Raw genomic sequence first — 19,253 nt, forward strand, 5'->3', positions numbered from 1 at the left:
ACAGCCTCAAATTAAGCTGGGGTGATGGGCAGTTTAGAACGGAGTTGAGGAGGAACTTCTTTACTCAAAGGGTGGTGAGTCTGTGGAATTCTCTGCCCGTTGAAGTGGTCGAGGCTACCTCGCTGAATATATTTAAGTCATGGATGGATAGGTTTCTGATAGACAAGGGAATTAAGGGTTATGGGGAGAAAGCGGGAAAGTGGAACTGATCCACTTCAGATCAGCCTGATCTTGTTGAATGGCGGGGCAGGCTCGAAGGGCTAGATGGCCTACTCCTGCTCCTATTTCTTATGTTCTTATTCTTTAAACCTATAGAGTCAACGGGATTTGAAGGGGCAGTTTGAGAATGACAAGGTAGCCAAAGTAACAATGGCAGATGAAATAAGGAACGAAAGAATGAGTGACGTAAACAGTCATCAATTGGCAAAATGTACTTTGGAGTTGAAAGTAGACTCAATTTGCAACAGCCTGATCACTACGTAGCAGCAATCAACAAGCAGATGGAACGTAATGTTTCAGCAAAACCAATTGTTCTGTTCAGACCACATCTTGAATAAGTACTGTGATTAGTTGTGGTTGCCAAGTTACGAAGGCAGCATTCAGGTCCCAGAGGCACTTCGGGAAAAGCCTCTTGCATGTCAAAAGATCATGGTGTGAGGAAGCAAACAATGAATAAACTTGAACTTTTAAGCCTTGAAAGAGACAACTATGAAGTGACAATGTGCAGATATACAAGTTAAAACATAGAAAAGGTAGATTTGTAATTTTAACTTTAAACTGTCGGTAGGACAAGGACTGCAGTTTAAAACTATAAAAGCAGACATTTCTTTTGTACACGAAGAACAATCAAAATGTAGAACACAGGACGATTGACAGAAAACGTTTGGACACCATGATAGGGGAGGTTTCGAAAGTCTTTTTGGGATGTATGAACTAGAATGGATCAAAATGCCTTCCTAATCTAACTTGTGATAGGAAAATAGGTCATTTAAGCCCCTTGAGCCTGTACTACCAATCAGTTAGATGACAGCTGATGTTTATCTTAACTTCATCTACTTGTCAGATAGTGTTACAACATTGAAATGCATAAAAGCAAATGAATATTTTGGCCCTTGTGTAACCAGCAGATGCAGGAGATTTTCTTTATTACTTTTAATCCATGATCCAACATATAGCTGTACTTATGTTGGATAGTGACCTTTCTGGAAGGAGAATTGAATGGAGTGTAGAAAATTACAGTATCTGCATTTAATAAAACAACTTGTCAAAACTGGTTAAGTGATTAATATTTCATAGTTCAAAGTCTTTAGAGACAATATTGAACTGTTCTTTGTAAACCAGACGGGGTTGGCAACAGAGTGGGAGTCTACAAATTCTACAGGAAAGACTGCAGAAGGAATACCAGAATCATCAAAGAAGCTATAGTCGTACAAAGAGCATTCTGGCAAACACAAAAATAGATTAGAACTGATATTTTAGGCAGCACTGCATAGAGATGTGCAAGTAATGATAACCTAACCACCCCTTGATGTTTTATTTTAAAAGATTTTAATTATTTTTCTTCAGCTGTGTATGATCGGATGCGTGCTGACCAGAAGAAATGTGGGAAGGCAGCCTGGGCTGTGGCAGTAGAGAGGATGGAAAAACTTCGGTATGCAGTTGCTAAGGAAACACTACAGTTAATGCGAGCAAAAGAGATCTGCCTGGAGCAGAGAAAACGGGCACTTAAAGATGAAGTAAGTTTATAGCATTATAGCAATGATTTACATATAATATAAATGAAAATAGTGCATAAAATATTGGAACAATAAATTAGATTTTCCTGGGATCTATAGTCAGTGATTCGATATTCTCACTGTGGCAGTCAGTTGGACGTGTGGCAGTCAGTTGGAGGTCTGGCAGCACTGCCACTTAGGCTGCCCTGGGACCTAGTCAAGTATGTTCAGGGTCACCAGGCCAGCATTGGTGAAGGGGTATGTTTTACTGTGATACTGGGGATGCCCTCCTTGGAGCATTGCATACCTGATCGGGTTTTATCTAGCAAACTACTCATGAAGGACCATTTTCCCTTCCCGCTGCTGAGTGTCAGTGGGGGAAAGGCAACCTTAATTGCCTACATAAGGGTCCCTTCCTGTACCTTTGCACTGTTGAGAGAATTTGATAATGTAGGGAATGCGATGAGTATTCCACTCAGTGCCTGCCTTCACACAAGTGTTCTTCCTGATTACCTGGCTGCCGACAGTTCCATTAAATTCCACCCAAAATCTGCATCAGAAAATTTATAGTATGGTCCTGTACTTGCTGAGTTGCGCTAATACAGTTGAGCACACTGCTATGAATGTTGGACCAATGTTATTTGCAACACTCACCGCCCCCTCCCACTGCAGTATAGTGGACTTCTGTTCTTACCTGTTTATTTATTCTTTTTTAAAATAGATGCAAAGCCTTCAGAGTGGCACAGATGCCATAGCACGGCTGGACCGGCTGGAGGCTGACTATTATGACATGCAGCTTCAGTTGTATGAGGTGCAGTTTGAGATCCTGAAATGTGAGGAGCTACTGTTAACAGCACAACTTGAAAGCATTAAAAGGCTCATTGCAGGTGTGGTGAAAAGTTAATTTATCCTAGATTTGTACAGTAGGAAAAGAATGATTCAAATAGATTGGGAGTCATCTCGGTGTATATTCTTTGGTTTTCCATTCTGGCACTGCATTTTCTAAAATTATATTAACTTTGAGTAAGCATGATGAAGCACAAAATTTGTTAAGTGTAGGGCATAGGTTTGTTTTCTCCAAGCACCACACCACTAAATCTTTCCTTAAAGTTGCTTTGCTATGGAGAAAGTGCTTCGAGGATTAACCAAACAATGGATGGTGAGCACTCAGCCTTTGTAAGCTTATTTCTTGCTAGCAAGGAGAACACATATTCATTGCAATGCAGTGCCAGGTTTTCTCTCGATTCAGACAGATAATTAGCAGTTAAAGTTAATTATAGCAAATGAGAAATGAGCTTCTTTCTAATCCTTCATTTACATGCATTGTCCACCAATCACAGCTTTTTGCTCTTATGCAATAGAAAATCGTCTCCTTCATTAGTGTAACATGTCAACATGTCTTGTTTTTTGATAATTGTTGGGGTAACTTGTCTTTGTTCGGTCTTGTGACCAAGGCTGGGAATGCAGTGTTTATGAAACTGACACAAAATTAGATTAATCTCTTTCCTGAGTATGCAACCGCTGATCTCAACGAGGCCTTTGTCTGACAATATGCTTTTTCCATCCTTGCTGACAGAGCTGCCTTGTTGTTGTAACTTAGTTTCCACACCTTATTGCAGAAAGCAACAAGAGAAGTAGCTAATTATCAGAACTCTACTTCCCATCTCCTAAAGACCAGCGTTAGAAGAAGTTTGGGAGAGATCTGCTTGCCTGCCTATGCCAATCCATTGGAAAAACCAGACTTGACAAGATATGTATGGGAAGATAAAAAGGGACATTGCAACATTTTTCAACCATGAAAAATAAAGTTGTTTGTGGTAGTGAATGTAACAATGAGGATTATATTATGTGCTCTATTAGTGAGTATAATTGATGATTTATAACACACAATCTCCATTAAATAGTATGGGCGGTCAGTATAACTAAAATACATGTTCCTGAGAAAATCATTACACTTGGTATCTTTTAATATTTTTATTATTTTAAAATAAATTGCACAACTTTACAAGTATTATAAATATTCAATGTATTGCACATGTACTATTTTAAGACAGATATTTTTTTCTAAATTAAATTTTACATGAAAAGAAACTGAAGTGAATTGGAAGGTTGAGCAAAAATAAGGGCCCTAGAATAGTTTTCAAATTGTTGCTTGCTGCTGCAGAGCTTGAGTGTTGCTGGAAAAAGAAACATTTCTTTATCTGCTTTTCATCTGCAAGATTACAAACTGTAAAAGATTGATTGGCAAGTGGTGAGGAATTTGCATGGAGAATGCACCAGTGGATGGTGACTGATAGTTAACTCCCAAACGTTGTTTGAAATTTAAACCAGGCAGCTTAACTCTGGTCAAAGCATTGCCTTGAGGAATGATCCAGTGAATGGCATCACTGGATCATTTAAGCAGCAGGTGAAGCTAGCTATTTCATGCTGATACTGTGCAGTAGTAACACAAATGGTATTTGCCAGAAACAGGATGCTGCCATTAAGCTAAAAAAAAAGTTCTGCCTAACATGCAAATGAGTACAGTGATGTATAAATTTCAATATTTGTGCAATGGTAGGAATGTAGTACATGCCAAAGATTTCCAGATCATATCAAACAGCATTTCCCTTTTGCTGTTCACAACAGGCAAGGTACTGACCATGCCCAACCAGCTCGTGCTGGCAAAACTGAAAACACAATTTTCAACATTAAATGTGATTCCACAGTTGTTTGTTGAGCTTAGAATTCAGGTTTGCAGCCTGGTGTATTTGCGTGCATGTACATTGTGCCTGTTCCAGATCAACAAAATAAATAACACTGGTTTGCTGGTTCGTTCCTCGCAGCAATACCTTGATCAATCAGAATTCAATGGCCCAGCTTAAACTTCAAACAGTCCCTGGCAGTGAATTATCGGTCACCATCAACTGGTGCATTATCCACGGCAACACATTTACCAATCAGAGCCCAGTTGCTAACCAACCAGCACTCTTTATATAGTTTAAATTGTTGTTCCTTTTACATTGGTAATCTTGTAAAATATCCTGATGAGTGCAAAATGAAAAGCTTCAATAAAAATTGTCACTATTTCAGCAATATTCAAGGAAAGAGGTTTTATAATTTTGGTATTAGAATCTGGTTTTCAGGAAATGGCAAATTTTGTAAAGAGTAGTCCTACTTGTGCAACTATGCAACTTTGGCAGTCATACCTGATGGCCTTGAGCTTACCAAACTTGGACTATTTCCCATCAGCTTTTATAGGTTTTCCTTCTCTTTCCATAATAAAGTTGTACACAAAGCACGACAGGAATATTTTGGTGATGTGTCCCTTTGTGGAGTGACGGATCACGTAACCCATCAGGACAGTCACAGAAAGGGCTTCAGTTGGCTGACAGTTAATGCTGATTGAGGGATTGCCATAGAAATGCACCAGGAAACTATTGGCTTAATGCTGTTGCTTAATTCAAAAAAGGTGCAGTGATTGGACATTTTTCTTTTGGCTGCAGGGGCCAGTACCCTGTATTTGCATGTATGCTTCCAGCAAGCATAAATGAGCCACATTGCAAGCCTGACTGAGCTTGATTTGGCTTTGAGGGTAACTCCTGGCACACAGGATTGTTCAGCAAATGCTATCTCATCGTGGGATTGCATCTAATGTTAGGCATCATGTTTTGTGTTTGGCAAGCAGGAGCTGGTTTAGTGTGGTGAATATTAGTTTTCTGTTCCCAATGAAATTTCTCCTCCATTAATTGTCTCCTCCTAAATCCTATGTCCCTATTGATGCCAGAGAAACAATGTGGTAACACTACAACAGTGGAGGGACACAAAGCACTGTTGAAAAATAGTACTGTGTGTCATCAGCATGTATGATGAAACTGACACCTTGTCCTTGGATAGCATTGCAAAGGGGTAACATGTAGATGAGGAATAGGGAGTTAAGGGTAAATTCATATATAGTTTTCAGAAAAGCTATTATTAGAAATGCCCTGGATATGATCGGTTAGGTAAGAGTGGAACTAAACAAGTAACTGTTCAGTTGAGCATTGGAGGAGGCTGGTTAGTTAACCATATCAATTGCTGCAGAGAGCTTAAGAAGAGGGCATGTTCACAATGGTGAAGCCACGTATCAGTGTTATTTGTGAACTTGATTAAGGCCTGGCAGTACTATGTCAGGAGTGAAAATTGGGCACATTCACACATGAGTTGCAGAGATATTGGACGTTGATTTGGGCATTGATGAGCTGTTTAAGGACTTTGAGTAAAAGGAGGTTGGCGATGCACCACTAGTATGCAGAGAAAGAGGGGTTCAGGGTAAGTTCTTGGAGAAGTTGATTTGCAAAGATAGGGGGATAGTAACTAATTAATTCCCCTTCAAAGTTCTAGTGTTCTTATCCCAGGTTAAAAGAGTAAACCATTTTTAATGGCTTGACTATTTGCTTTTGATTATAGAACAAAGAGAAGAAGTTGTTTACTATGACACTTATGAAAGCATGGAAGCCATGCATGCAACAGAAGATATGGCAGCATCGATAATCCCGCAGAAAATGGAACTGCTTAAGCTTCAACAGAAAGTTCGGCAATTAGAGGCTCGAAGAAGTCGCATCTCAGCCAAGAAAGCCTACCTCAGAAATAAGAAGGTAGTTATACCAATTGGAGCAACATTGACTTCTCGCGCTGCAAATTGAATTTGATTGTTTTAATACAGTCCAGTGTTTGTTTAATATTTTTATTTGTTAAAGGGCGGCACGGTAGCACAGTGACTAGCGCTGCTGCTTCACAGCTCCAGGGACCCGGCTTGGGTCACTGTCTGCATGGAGTTTGCACGTTCTTCCCATGTCTGCGTGGGTTTCCTTTGGGCGCTCCGGTTTCCTGTCATACCCGAGCAGGCGCCGGAATGTGGCGACTAGGGGAATTTCACAATAACTTCATTGCAATGTTAATGTAAGCCTTACTTGTGACTAATAATAAATTTTAAAGGTGGTTTTAGAAGGAAAAAGATACTAGGACCATGAAATTGCAGAAATGCCACACGAACATAATCTGACCACTTCCAATGTAGCTCCCATAGCATGCCTTGACTGCAAGGATGCTAGTATGGGCAGGTCCTGATTATACCAGAAATATGCCAAATGGGCAATTCTTGGCATCAAATCATCTGTAACACGTTTGGCAGACAATCTGCCATTTTGGACAGTTCAGTTAACACCCTCTCTTTATCACACCCAACTAAATATATGTTCTGTTGCATGTGGGACCCTAACCCCTCTAGTGTTATTAAAAGGTTATCCATCAAATTTCCAGATGAGGTATTGACTTCATGGTCATGCAAATTAAGAGCAGTAGTAGGTCATTCAGCCCCTTGAGCCTACTCCGTCATTTGTTAAGATCACAACTGACCTGACTGTGTCCTTGATGCAGCTGTCTATCCAAACAACCTTTCATTCCCTTGGAGATGAAGAATCTATCTAACTCAGCCCAGGACACCAAATTCCCTGTGCTGCGTAGAATTCTGCAATCTCTCTCCATTTTAAATATAGTGCTTTTCTGCTGTTCTTGCCAAAGTGAACAAATTTACATTTTTCCTCATCTGCCAAATTTTTGCCAACTCACTTGACCTATCTATGTTCCTTTGCAAATTCCTTATATACTCTTCTCAATTCATTCTCCTATCAATCTTTGTCAGCAGCAAATTTAGCAATCATAGATTCGAGCTCTCATCCTAGTCATTGATATATAGATAATAAATAGATCCCAGCACTGACTCCATGAGATACAGCTTGCAAATCCAAAAATGACCCATTTAACTCTATTTCCTGTTAACTAACCAATCTTTTATCCATGTTAATATAGTTTCCTCTACCGTGATCTTTGAGTTCGTGTAGTAACTTTGGTGTGGCACCTTATCAAAGCCCTTTTGGAAATCCCAAATACATCGTGTCTACAGACTTCTCTTTATCCATGTCATATGTTACTTCCTCAAAGAATAATGATAAAATAATCAAACATAATTTCCCCTTCACAAAGCCATGTTGACGCTGCTTGATTGCATTAAAATTTTCTAAGTGACCTACATCCTCCTGTAGTTTCCTGCTTTCTGTCTTCCTCCTTCCTTTTTTGAGAAGCGTTACATTCACTATTTTCAGATTTAATCTTTGCGTTTTTGAAACAGCATCTAGCAAATTTTGAAAAATTATAACTAACTGCTAGCTCAATGGCCATCAACTATCTCACCAGTTGCCTAAATTGGTGGTTGAGACTGAAACAATTAAGGTACCTAGACCTGAATCTGAAGTGCTACAGACTAAGTGCTGGAAAATGGGATTAAAATGAGCAGCTAGCTTCTTTTTTCTTGGCTGGTGCAGACACATGGGCAGAATGGTTTCTTTCTGCACCATAACTTTTCTATGGTTTTTCTTTAAGACCCTCGAATACAGGCCATCAGATCCTGGGGATTTGTCAGCCTTTAATTCCAGTAGCTTTCCCAGTACCCTTTCCCTGGTGATTATAATTTTACACTCCCTTTCATATCTTGATTTACAAGTATTTCTGGGATGTTATTTGTGTCTTGTACAGTGAATACAGACGTAACATTTAAGAACATAAGAACATAAGAAATAGGAGCAGGAGTAGGCCAACTAGCCCTTCGAGCCTGCCCCGCCATTCAATAAGATCATGGCTGATCTGTCGTGGCTCAGTTCCACATTCCCGCCCTCTCCCCATAACCCTTAATCCCCTCTCTCATCAAAAACCCATCAACCCGCGTCTTAAAAATATTTAGCGAGGCAGCCTCCACCACTTCAACGGCAGAGAATTCCAGAGATTCACCACCCTTTGAGTGAAGAAGTTCCTCCTCAACTGTGTTCTAAACCGCCCCCCCTTTATCTTGAGGCTATGCCCCCTAGTCCTTTCTGAGCGGGAAGAGTCTCTCCACCTCTATCCTATCCATCCCATTCATCATCTTATACGTCTCAATGAGATCTCTCCCATTCTCTACTTTCCTTTTTGAATACTTGTAAAAACCTTTGCTATTGATTTTATATTTCAAGCTAGCTTTGTCTCGTACTGTAATTTTTCCATCTTTTTTGTCATTCTTTTTTGTACAATCCTTTGAGCAACCAATAATCTTTGCAGAATTGTATGCTTTTTCTTTTAATTTGTACTATTTTTAACTTCATCGTCGAGAGCAGTGCAGTTTTCTTTTGGAATGTTATCATTGCTGGAATTAAAGGTTTTGCTTTTATGAAAATTGACATATATTGCATGTAACAAAAAAAAATACTGGAACTTGACAATTTTAGATTTGAACCATCTGCTTTCATCTGAGATGTAAGCTTAAATCTGTCCATTCCAGACAAATGGGCAAAACTCCTCAAGTTTTAAGGGTCATGCATCAAACTGGCTTAGGCAGTCTCAACTTGGTTATCAGTGTGGCAGCAATGGCTGCTAAAGCTGTAACTTCATTCAGAGTTGGTTTTGAAAGGAGCACTTTTCTGAGATTGAGTTAAAGCAATTTGTCAAAGTAAGGTTCACTGTGCCGCTGGTGCCTGAACCAGGTTGATATTGACGGTGGTTCCAGTCAAAAAAGATAATATCATTCATGTCATGTGGATGTCGTTGACAAGCCCAACATTTATTGCCTGTAAGAAAATAGTGGCTGATTGTCTTCTTGAACTGCTTGAGTCCCTGTGGTGAAGATACTCTCTCAGTGTCTTTAAGTAGAAAAATTCCATATTTTTGACCTAGCAATGAAGAAGGAATGCTAATATATTTCTAAGTCAGGATGGTTTGTGACTTGGAGGGAACCTTTCAGATGGTAATGTTCCCATGAATCTGCTCTCCCTGTCCTAGGTGGTAGATGTTAAGGATTTGAATTATTCCTCTTTGAAACCAAATCCTCTTCAGACATGGAAGATCAGCTTCCAAGGCAAGTAAAAATTCTTGGCACTGAACGCAAAGACTTTTAACTGTTTTTATGCCCTACTCTTCACCAATAGCACACTCAGGATTTATTACCATCCGCCTCTGTCCACAAAGCTGGCTAGGTGATAAAAAGCCTATATTTATAAAACACTGTTAGCATAATGAAATGTCTCTTGATGCATCACAGGAGCACTATAAATCAAAGTTATACCATGTAAAATGATACAAGGGAAGATGGCTAAAAGATTGGTTAAAGAAATAGGTTTTAGGTTGCATATTTAAGAAAGAGTTATCGAGAATTGAAAGCACGTGCAGAGCTTAGGACTGTGCAGCTGAAGGCCTGGCCAATCAGAAGACAGATATCTGAGGGTTATGGGTTTGGAAGTGATTACAGAACTGGAGTGGGTTTTGAAAACAAGGGTAAGAATTTAAAATCAAAAGTTGTTTGAGAGTATAAATCAGTGAAGTCAAAAGAATCGCAGCAGGAATGAGCTGAGACTGGGGGTGAAGTTAGGCAATATCACAGACAGACAAATAGATGTTATTAGAGATGGTATGGATATGTGCAGGGAAGCTAATCTCAGAGTCAAATTACACCAAGCTTGCAAACAGTCTGATTTCATCTCAGATAGTTGCTAGGAAGAGAGATGGAGTCAGTAGCTTGGGAAAAGAGTTTAGGGCAGGGATTGAAGACAGTCACTTCAGTTTTCCCAATATATTTTTGAGTATTTGAATCATAGGCTCAAGCAGCACAAGAGGCAGCCATTAGGAATACATGGTGTTTGTACCAGTTCTTTGAATTAGAATTAATCACGCTTCCCTGCTCTTTCCCCATAAGCCTATAATATGTTTCCTTTTCAAATATAGATCCAGACTCCTTTTCAAACTCACTTTGGAACCAACATTCAGCTCCCTTTCAGCAATGCGTAACAATTTTAATTTCTTCGCTGCCTTCTCATGTTTAACTCTCTGTACTTGAGTTCATCCAAAATGTACTGCCTATACCCCAACTCAGAACAAATCACACTGACGCATCATCACTGTGTCTGCTAACACGTATTGGCTTCCAGCCCAGTTTCAGTTTTAGAATGTTCATCCCTGTGTTTAAACCTCTCCATGGTAATGAAGGACAACCTAGGCTATTGAGTGGGCTGCATGAGTGCACCTCCTTCATCTCAATAGGCTGCAAGATTGAAATGGGGCACATGTACTAACTGACTCCATGAAGAAGATTAAGTGCATTTAATCTGTTAATCATTCATTCATACTAATAGAACTGTCATCAACTTCAAATGGTAAAAAGAAAATAAATACTTCTGTTTCTCGTAGCACACTGTGTAAGTTCAATTGGACACACGTGGCTCTCGGTCATTTTGTGCAATCAGTATGCACCTCGCATGCCCTTGCTTTACATGCGCATCACTCCAGTATTACCAGTAGGAATAAAACTACACAGATAGAAACCAGTAGAATCTGGCAATTCTGTGCATGGGCAGTGGTCAACAAAATGTTTCGTGGGTCGCACTCAGAACCCTGATGGTCTGTATATGGCCACAGGTATTTCTTTGCATCCCCCCTAAATCTTCTGCCACTCACCTTGAATCTATGTCCCCTCGTGACTGACCCTTCAACTATGGGAATTGCTGCTCCTTATCCACTCTGTCCATGTCCTTCATAATCTTGTACACCTCGATCAGATCACCCCTCAGTAGTCTCTGTTCCAACGAAAACACCCCAAGTCTTCACAACCTCTCTTCGCAAGTTAAATGTTCCACCCAGTTGATTTGCCAATCTTTGATAAAGGAATGTATTCAATGTTCGCCAAAGTCTTTCCAATTTTCCTTCAAAGGCTGGCACAGAGGAGACAGCAGTCGTGCTGATAGCTCCAGAAGGTCTGTCTATCCCAGTTTAATACAGATAATCACCCATTGGATTTGCCATGCAGACAGGAACAATTAACACAGATGGAGGACCAGGTGTGGCACAACTTCCTCAGAGCTTCCATTTGACAGCTTGGCTCTTGTCATGTCAATGTAAAGCTTTTTTCTTTTAGTAGCAGATACCCAATTAAAACCAGTATGAAAGCTTGTAGCATTAGATTTGTAGATAATACAAGATTTTAAAATTGTGAACTAATTACCTTAAAAAGCTGGCACTTACTACTTTTATCAATATATAGAAAGTAACTGAGCTTCATATTTAACACGCTATATAATTACAGTATTTTAAGAGCATAGCAACATAGGAGCAGGAATAGGTAGTTCAGACCCCTCGAGCCTCCTCTGCAGTTCAACTAGATGATGGTTGTTTTTCCATCTCAATGCTGTTTTCCCTTGATATCTTTAATACAATAAGTCCTCACTTAAAAGTTGTGGTTGCATTCCTAAAAAAAATCACAACTTTAAGTGAAACATTGGTTCCCCTAAGAATCCATGTTAAAATGATAGTTATATTCTGTAGGGCCTTATCAGAAAAACACACATTAAAACATCATACTGTTTAAATTGAAATATTTTACTTCGCTAAATTCCTGCATTGGTAAATTAAGAAACTCTTAAAATAAAATACATTTAAAGATATAAAGAAAAGTCTAACTCCAGTTTGCCTCTGACCCTGCTTCCTGAACCTCCTGGTCACTGCAGATTCTAACTTTCCTTGACCTCTTGAGTTGTGGCTTCCTCCTCTACCTCTGCTCGCTGATCTGCCCTCTCACTGAACCTCCCACTTCAAGTCACTCTCTCACTGCTTCCCTCTCCTGGACTTTAGTTCCCATTGCAGATCCGGATCCAAACTGTGCAAGAGCTCTAGGTTGTACGAGTGCATGCCCCATTGGTGCAGAAGTGCCCAGCTGGACTGGTACAATCATGTTTCTTAACATTTTAAAGACAGACAGGTCTGTAGCAGCCCCAGCTCGGCAGTTCTGCATCATCAGGACCCTTTTTTTGTACAACATTGGAGCTCTACTTGGATTGTTACGACCACAGTAGATGTTATCTGCTGAGCAAGCCAGATCCCAGAGGAAAACATATCTTGAAAACAAGGAGGAAAAGCTATTGATCTCAAAAATATAGCACTGCAGTAACATCTTTAGAAATTTAAAGATTAAAAAATTTATTAACAAGGGAAAAAACGTAAGCACATAAAATTAAAGATCCACAGTTAAAACAGTCTGACAGAACAACACTCCCACCACAATAAAAAGTGCTTGGTCAGAATACACAAGTAAACTGCCTTCTTGACAACAAGTCCCCTTTATTAACAATTTTAACTGTAAAAATCCAGTAACCTGAGGCAAAGAACTGCTGTCACAAAAGGTATACCGCAGGATTCCCCAAACGCTCCCATTCTGATGTGAAATCCAAAAGAAACATTCAAACAGACTGAGTCATTGAACATGATGTTCGGTGATGGGGTGGTTCGGGGAGAGGAATGGCCACTCCAAAATATAAAAAAGATAGATGTCGACTCCAGAATGATATCAATGGTTTGGTCAAGCGGGTGGGGAAGTAACAAGTGAAATTTAATCCTGAAAAGTGAGAGATGATGCATTTGGAAAGGACAGACAAAGCAATACTCAAGTCCCTGTCCACAAGTCCTTGAATGTGTCAGGACAGATGGCCAGGAAAGCATAATGCCGATGAGAATTAATTAAGTAAATTGATGGCAAAGAACCTGAACATCCAAATCATGGAACCCATGCCTCAATAATTGTTGCATGTACTAGTAGCTTTTTAAAGTTCTGCATAGCTGACAGGGCCAAGGTGCAGTGTAAATTTAGCTCTAACGCATGCAATGGTTAGCACAGCTGCCTTACAGCGCCAGGGACTCAGGTTCAATTCTGACCATGAGTGACTGTGTGGAGTTTGCACGTTCTCCCTATGTCTGTGTGGATTTCCTCCCACAGTCCAAAGTTGTGCAGGTTACATGAATTGGCCATGCTAAATTGTCCCTTAGTGTTGGGGGATTAACAGGGTAAATATGTGGGGTTATGGGGATAGGGCCTGGGTGGGATTATTGTTGGTGCAGGCTCAATGGGCTGAAAGGCCTCCTTCAGTACTGTCAGGATTCTATGATGCTAGCCAAGTAAATTGTTACAGGCACTCAGTGGCATTTCAAGTGCTGTTTGAAATTTGTTGTTAGTGAAAGCGAACTGATTTGTTGTTACTGAAAGCAAACTCTTTTCCAACACTAAACATTTTAAAAGTAAAGCTTAAACATTCCTGATTAAACCTGGAAACTATTTAAAGTTTACATTGCACTGTGTGAATATATTAAATCAATTGGAAAGCTAAAATGATTAAAGACTGAAAGGTTTTCCTTGATTTGAAGCAGAAATGTCTTGCACTTACAAGCTGTTCTATAAAAGGCAAGTTCAAGGCAATTTAAAGTGCAAATCACTGTGACAATAGAGAAGTACCAGGAGAGCGATGGAAAATTCTCAAACAGCATGTTCTTTAAATTTGTACTTGGATTTTTTTTCCCCTATCAGTCATGACCAGGAGCAAAATTAACTGACCAGAAATAGCAACTGAAAGTAAAATGCTCTGGAAATGTAAGTTTTGAAGGCTTGGTATTTTGAGTGGTTTTTCCGTCTTGAAGAAAAGCCCTACTGAGGCTTCTTAATTAACTGAACTCATCCACTTGTCCTATCATTGGTCACTGAAGTTGTATTTTCTTTGCTGCTTCATTATATACAGATTCATGTTTGCAAAAAGCAATTTAAACATAAAGTTTTTGTGGGGCTGTATGTATTTCCGGACTTGAATCCTTGACAAAGTCTCCATTTATTAACCAATTGAACTTAACTGCCTGTTTAAACACTGTCGAATGCCATAAGTAGAAAGAAACTATTTTGAATTACGTCTTCCAATAAAGGCAGTTGTATAAAGTTCCTTCTCTATGCAGCACAGGTACAGCTGTAAATACTTTCCTTTGTGATTTGGTGTAATGAAAATGATAATAGATTGAGATGTAGTGGTTATACTACTAGACTAATAACAAGAGGCCTGGACTTGTAACCTAGTTCAAATCCCACTGTGGCAGTTTAAAAATTTGAATTCAGTTTTCTGGAACAGTGGAAATAAAAAGCTACTATCAGTAACTGTGGTCCATGGAGTTGTTGGATTATCATAAAAACTCAACTTTTTTTTAATTTCCTGTAGTGAAAGAAAAGAACCTGCTGTCCATACTGAGTGTGGACTATATGTGACTGACTCCGGTGCAGCACTAAAACAGTTGTCTCTTAACTGCACTCTAAAATGGCATAGCAAGCAACTGAGCTTATCAAACCCCTCATTGGTTCAGGAACGTCTACCACCATGGACAAAAATGGCAGCAACATCCACATTCTGAGATTGAATTTTGCAATTGGAAAACTTAAGAGAAGAGTGTATATCTGTATAAAGATGATGGTTTGATTTTCTGCTTTTACATTAAATGAAAGGAAAATGTGGGTGAACTTCTTTATGCACTCCACCCTGCCCAGTTACATTGAATTTACCACACCCAGGCTGATCCGGTACACCTAAGCGCAAGATTAGGGAAATCTCTCCTATTTTGAGACTGCCTCATGAATCTTATTTTTCATTGCTCAAGATTAATTTGCTGTTGCTGGATAGCAGTGAAAGAGAATGTTCAGATTTTTTTTTTGATGTCTGATAATCCTCATTGAAAACAGATTTATTTTTTAAGTCTCATACTGTGTAACTAGAAGATTCTGCTGTGAATGATGGAATACGACATGGAATTACATAGAAATTAGAGCACAAAGACAAGCTGTTTAGACCAACCAGTCCATGTTTGAGCTTATCCTACATACGTACAGCAGTCCAATTTCATTAGTCTGCTCAGTTTCAATTTTTAATTCCCTTTTCCTTATGCATCCCAGAGTGTTTCAACCGTAATTGTTTAAATGAAAAGGTCTCTGTCCTAATTTTCTGTAATTTAACATTGTATGTATGTTCTCTTCTAATCCCATTGATCGCTGGAAATGGTCAGTTTCTATCCCTTCATATTTTTGAACACCACCTATAATCTCTTTTGTTTTAACAAAGAAATTCTTGAAGAGAAATAGAAATGCCACATTTGTGGAGCTGAAGAAGTAATTGTTTCACGTGCCTGAAAGATATCTCAAATATTTCAGAATTCGTTATGTTTTTCTCCATTATGAAATACATTCTCTGTTCTGCAGTTCTTCACTTTTAAGTATCACATTTACTCACATTATCATTGCCTCACTTTCTTGTACATTGTGCCTCCATCAGAAGGCCTTTTCAGACTGAGGGCGTCCTCTTCTCATGGAACATGGATCTCTGCCAAACCACTCCCCCCATGTTTATTTCCCGATCATGGGATCGTAGAATCCCTAATTGCAGGAGGAGGCCATTCGGCCCATCAGGTCTGCACCAACCACAATCTCACCCAGGCCATATCCCTGTAACCCCATGCATTTACCCTAATCCCCCTGACACTGAGGCAATTTAGCATGGCCAGTCAACCTAACCCGCACACCTTTGGAGGGTAAGAGGAAACTGGAGCACCTAGAGGTAACCCATGCAGACATGGGGAGAATGTGCAGACTCTACACAGACAGTGACGCAAGCCAGGAAATTGAACCTGGGTCACTGGCGCTGTGAGGTAGTAATGCTAACCACTGTGCCCACCCCCCCCTCCCCGGTCCCACTTCTCCAGGAGCATTCCCCATCCTCTCTCCAGCACTGTGGTGCCTGGGACTTAGCCTCAGGAATGACACTAGCCTCAGGAATTGTCCGGCAACTGCAGTGCTGTGCGTGGTTGGGCTTGAGAGCTGTTAGTTGATTTGATTGGCCGACTGCTGTCCAAAGCAGGTTTTTCTTCCAAGTACTGAAGGAAGTCCTGCCAGCTGCTGATCAGTCCTCATTGGTGTGAGGTGGCGATGGGTCTATCAGAACTGGTAAGGCTGCATTTCCTGCTGACTTTCTGGATGATGGGGGCTGTGTCTCTACTATCTTGAAACTTAAGGCCTTAAGGAAACTGTCACTCGAGATTCCTTCATATGCTGCAATGGTTTAACTCTGCAGCATGTTTGTGAAGTCACTGATCAATTTCCTGCCTGTAAGCTCTGCTTGATGGCCTCAGAACTGGCCTCCAACTCAGCAAGAAGCTAGTGAGTGAAGGTTGCAGCAGCAGACAAGTCCAGAATGGGTGGTGAGGGGGTGCTGTTTGGGGATGGAGGAAGTGTTGATGGGTAAAATGGAGATTTCTGGAGAGAAGGTTAATTGGCGAGATGTCAGTCAGGAAATGGGAGGAGGGTGGTGTCAGTCAGGTGAGCTGCTGATCCCAAGGAGTGGGTCAGGATCCTATGTGGGAAAGAGGTGAGTTTCAGTCTTGTGTGAGGGAGGTTTGCGGCTTTGTGCTGGGGTTGGGGGTTGGGGATATTGGGGTTAAGAAACAGTGAATTGGATGCAGGGATGTAGAGTAGGAAAATTACTCGAGTGCCTTAATTTTGTAAAATTCATTCTTGAGCTATGGCTGTCCCTAGCTAGGCCAACATTTACTATCGATCCCTAATTTTCCTAGAGAAGGTAGTGCTGAGCTGCCCTCTTGAATTGCTGCAGCCCAGTGCTGTTGGGAATGATTTTGATCCTGTGACAGTGAAGGAACGGTGATGTACTTAGTCAGATGGTAGTGGTTTGGAAGGGAACTTTTGCTGGTGTTCCATGTATCTGTTGCACTTGTCCTTTTAGATGGTAGTGATTGTGGGCTTCAAAGGTGTTGCCTGAAGTTCTTGCAGTGCATCGTGTAGGTGATACTACTGCCATTGTGTGTTGGTTGTGGAGAGGGAGTGTTTGTGGATGGGTTGCCAATCAGGTAGGCAGCTTTGTACTGGATGGTGTCAAGCTTTGAGTGTTGTTGGAGCTACACATCTAGGCAAAGTTGGGAGGGGAAGTCTCAGGGAGAGGTTGGAAGCTTGGAGATCGGGGACTATACCAGACAATGGTCAGGGAGATGAGAGATCTTACGGCAAGGTGGTTGGAAATGGAATTGGGGGGAAACATTGTACTGATATCGGAGATCTTTGTGGGTGGGTGGAGGGAGTGTGGTTTGCTTTCTGAATTCACTAAATCCTTGCCTTGAAGCTGTTGGGTTTCACGAGTGTTGATACTGGTACCTTTTGTGACTGTGCTGCTCTCTCTCAGCAGTGGTTTACAAGCTGTAAACTAGTTTACATAGAAGTAAAAGTTCATCCTTTTTGACTTATTGCTTTAAACGTAGCTGTTTTAAGATTGCCCCATGCATCTCAATATTCATGCTTCTTTCCTGCGAAAATAAGGACCATTGCTTCACACAAAGTTGCTGCTTTATTTTATTAGATTCTTCTTCCTTGTCTGAAGATTGCATAGCCGAATATCTTTGAAGGCTTTGGTTCAGACTGGAATAAAAATGGAAATGCTGGATAAACTCAGCAAGTCTGGCAGCATCTGTGGAGAGAGAAACAGAATTAATGTTTCGAGTCCATATCACCCTCCTAACAGAACTGCCCCAAATTAGTTCAAACTGGTTAGGATCAGCTCCATAGTTTTATATTTTTTTTCTCATGTTTACTTATTTCTATAGGAAATCTGTATTGAAAGTCACAATGACAAGATGAAGCAGCATAAACAAAAGGAGGAGGAGTACGGAAGCCATCATGCTAGAAAGCAGGTGTGTGAAATTGTTGTTTATAATATTTTCTGTATGGTAGATAGGTCGCACTTCTTTCACTGTTTCCCTCTGGTACTGTAGTCATGTAGTGAAAAGATTAACAGAGATACTTTCATTTGAATACCATTAAAGAAATCCTCATTTCTTAAAAACAGGCCTAACATCCTTGCGTAATTTTATAGCACTGCAGCATTAATTTTTTGGAATCGATCATTCCAGATTGATTCTTGAAGCTACAATAAATTACGATTTTGAAATTGGCAGTATTACTCAAAATTTGACATGGGAATGGAAATGTCACACTGACAGTGTAGGAGTCTGATGTGGCTCAGTGTCAGATGTTGTCTTGGACCATTTTACTACATTAAAGATGCAAAATCGACATTGTTGTTCCAAGGTTGGAATTGAAGAGAAAAGAGCAGGTGTATTCTTATACCACATTTAATCTGTTTTGTCCTATATTACTTGAAACAAAATAAACAGATTCCTAGAAGTACAAAGTTAATCAGAGTTTGAAAGACAAAAGACTAATGGTTGCTGGGGCTCCTTTGATGCTGAGACTGAAATCTCGCCATTCCCATATGGATGGATGAGAAACTAAATTTGCTCCAAAAATGTTTTAAAAACTGAAACACTATCTATTTGTTTTTAATGGGACCGGGTATCAAACTGATGTTTTAAATCTGGCTCAGATTTTTTTTAATGCATTCATGGGACGTGAGTGTTCCTGATCAGGCTTGTATTTATTGGTCCTCCCTAATTACCCTTGATAAGGTGATGATGAACTGTCACCTTGAATAACCTGGCCATTTCAGAGACCAGTTCATTTTCAGCATGCATTGCTCTAGGTCTGGAGACCAGACTGGGTAAGGATGGTAGATCCTTTTCCTAAAGGATATTACTGATGGGGGTTTTGCAACAGTCTTCAGTAGTATTATAGTCATAATTACCGATGCT

The 19,253-nt window shown here is 40.1% G+C and overlaps 1 protein-coding gene across 1 annotated transcript in view; it reads left to right on the top strand.

Annotated features, from left to right (window-relative positions):
- Positions 1–19,253, top strand: part of jmy (junction mediating and regulatory protein, p53 cofactor) — a 93,194-nt gene that overhangs the window by 60,389 nt on the left and 13,552 nt on the right. Inside the window, exons 4-7 of the mRNA XM_080189345.1 lie at positions 1,567–1,736; positions 2,437–2,602; positions 6,144–6,331; positions 18,210–18,296. Coding sequence (XP_080045471.1) covers positions 1,567–1,736; positions 2,437–2,602; positions 6,144–6,331; positions 18,210–18,296 — 611 coding nt within the window. The remainder of the gene's footprint in view (positions 1–1,566; positions 1,737–2,436; positions 2,603–6,143; positions 6,332–18,209; positions 18,297–19,253) is intronic.

Source organism: Carcharhinus amblyrhynchos, chromosome 5 (genome assembly GCF_965287045.1).
Source record: "Carcharhinus amblyrhynchos chromosome 5, sCarAmb.v2.hapA, whole genome shotgun sequence".
NCBI lineage: Eukaryota > Metazoa > Chordata > Chondrichthyes > Carcharhiniformes > Carcharhinidae > Carcharhinus > Carcharhinus amblyrhynchos.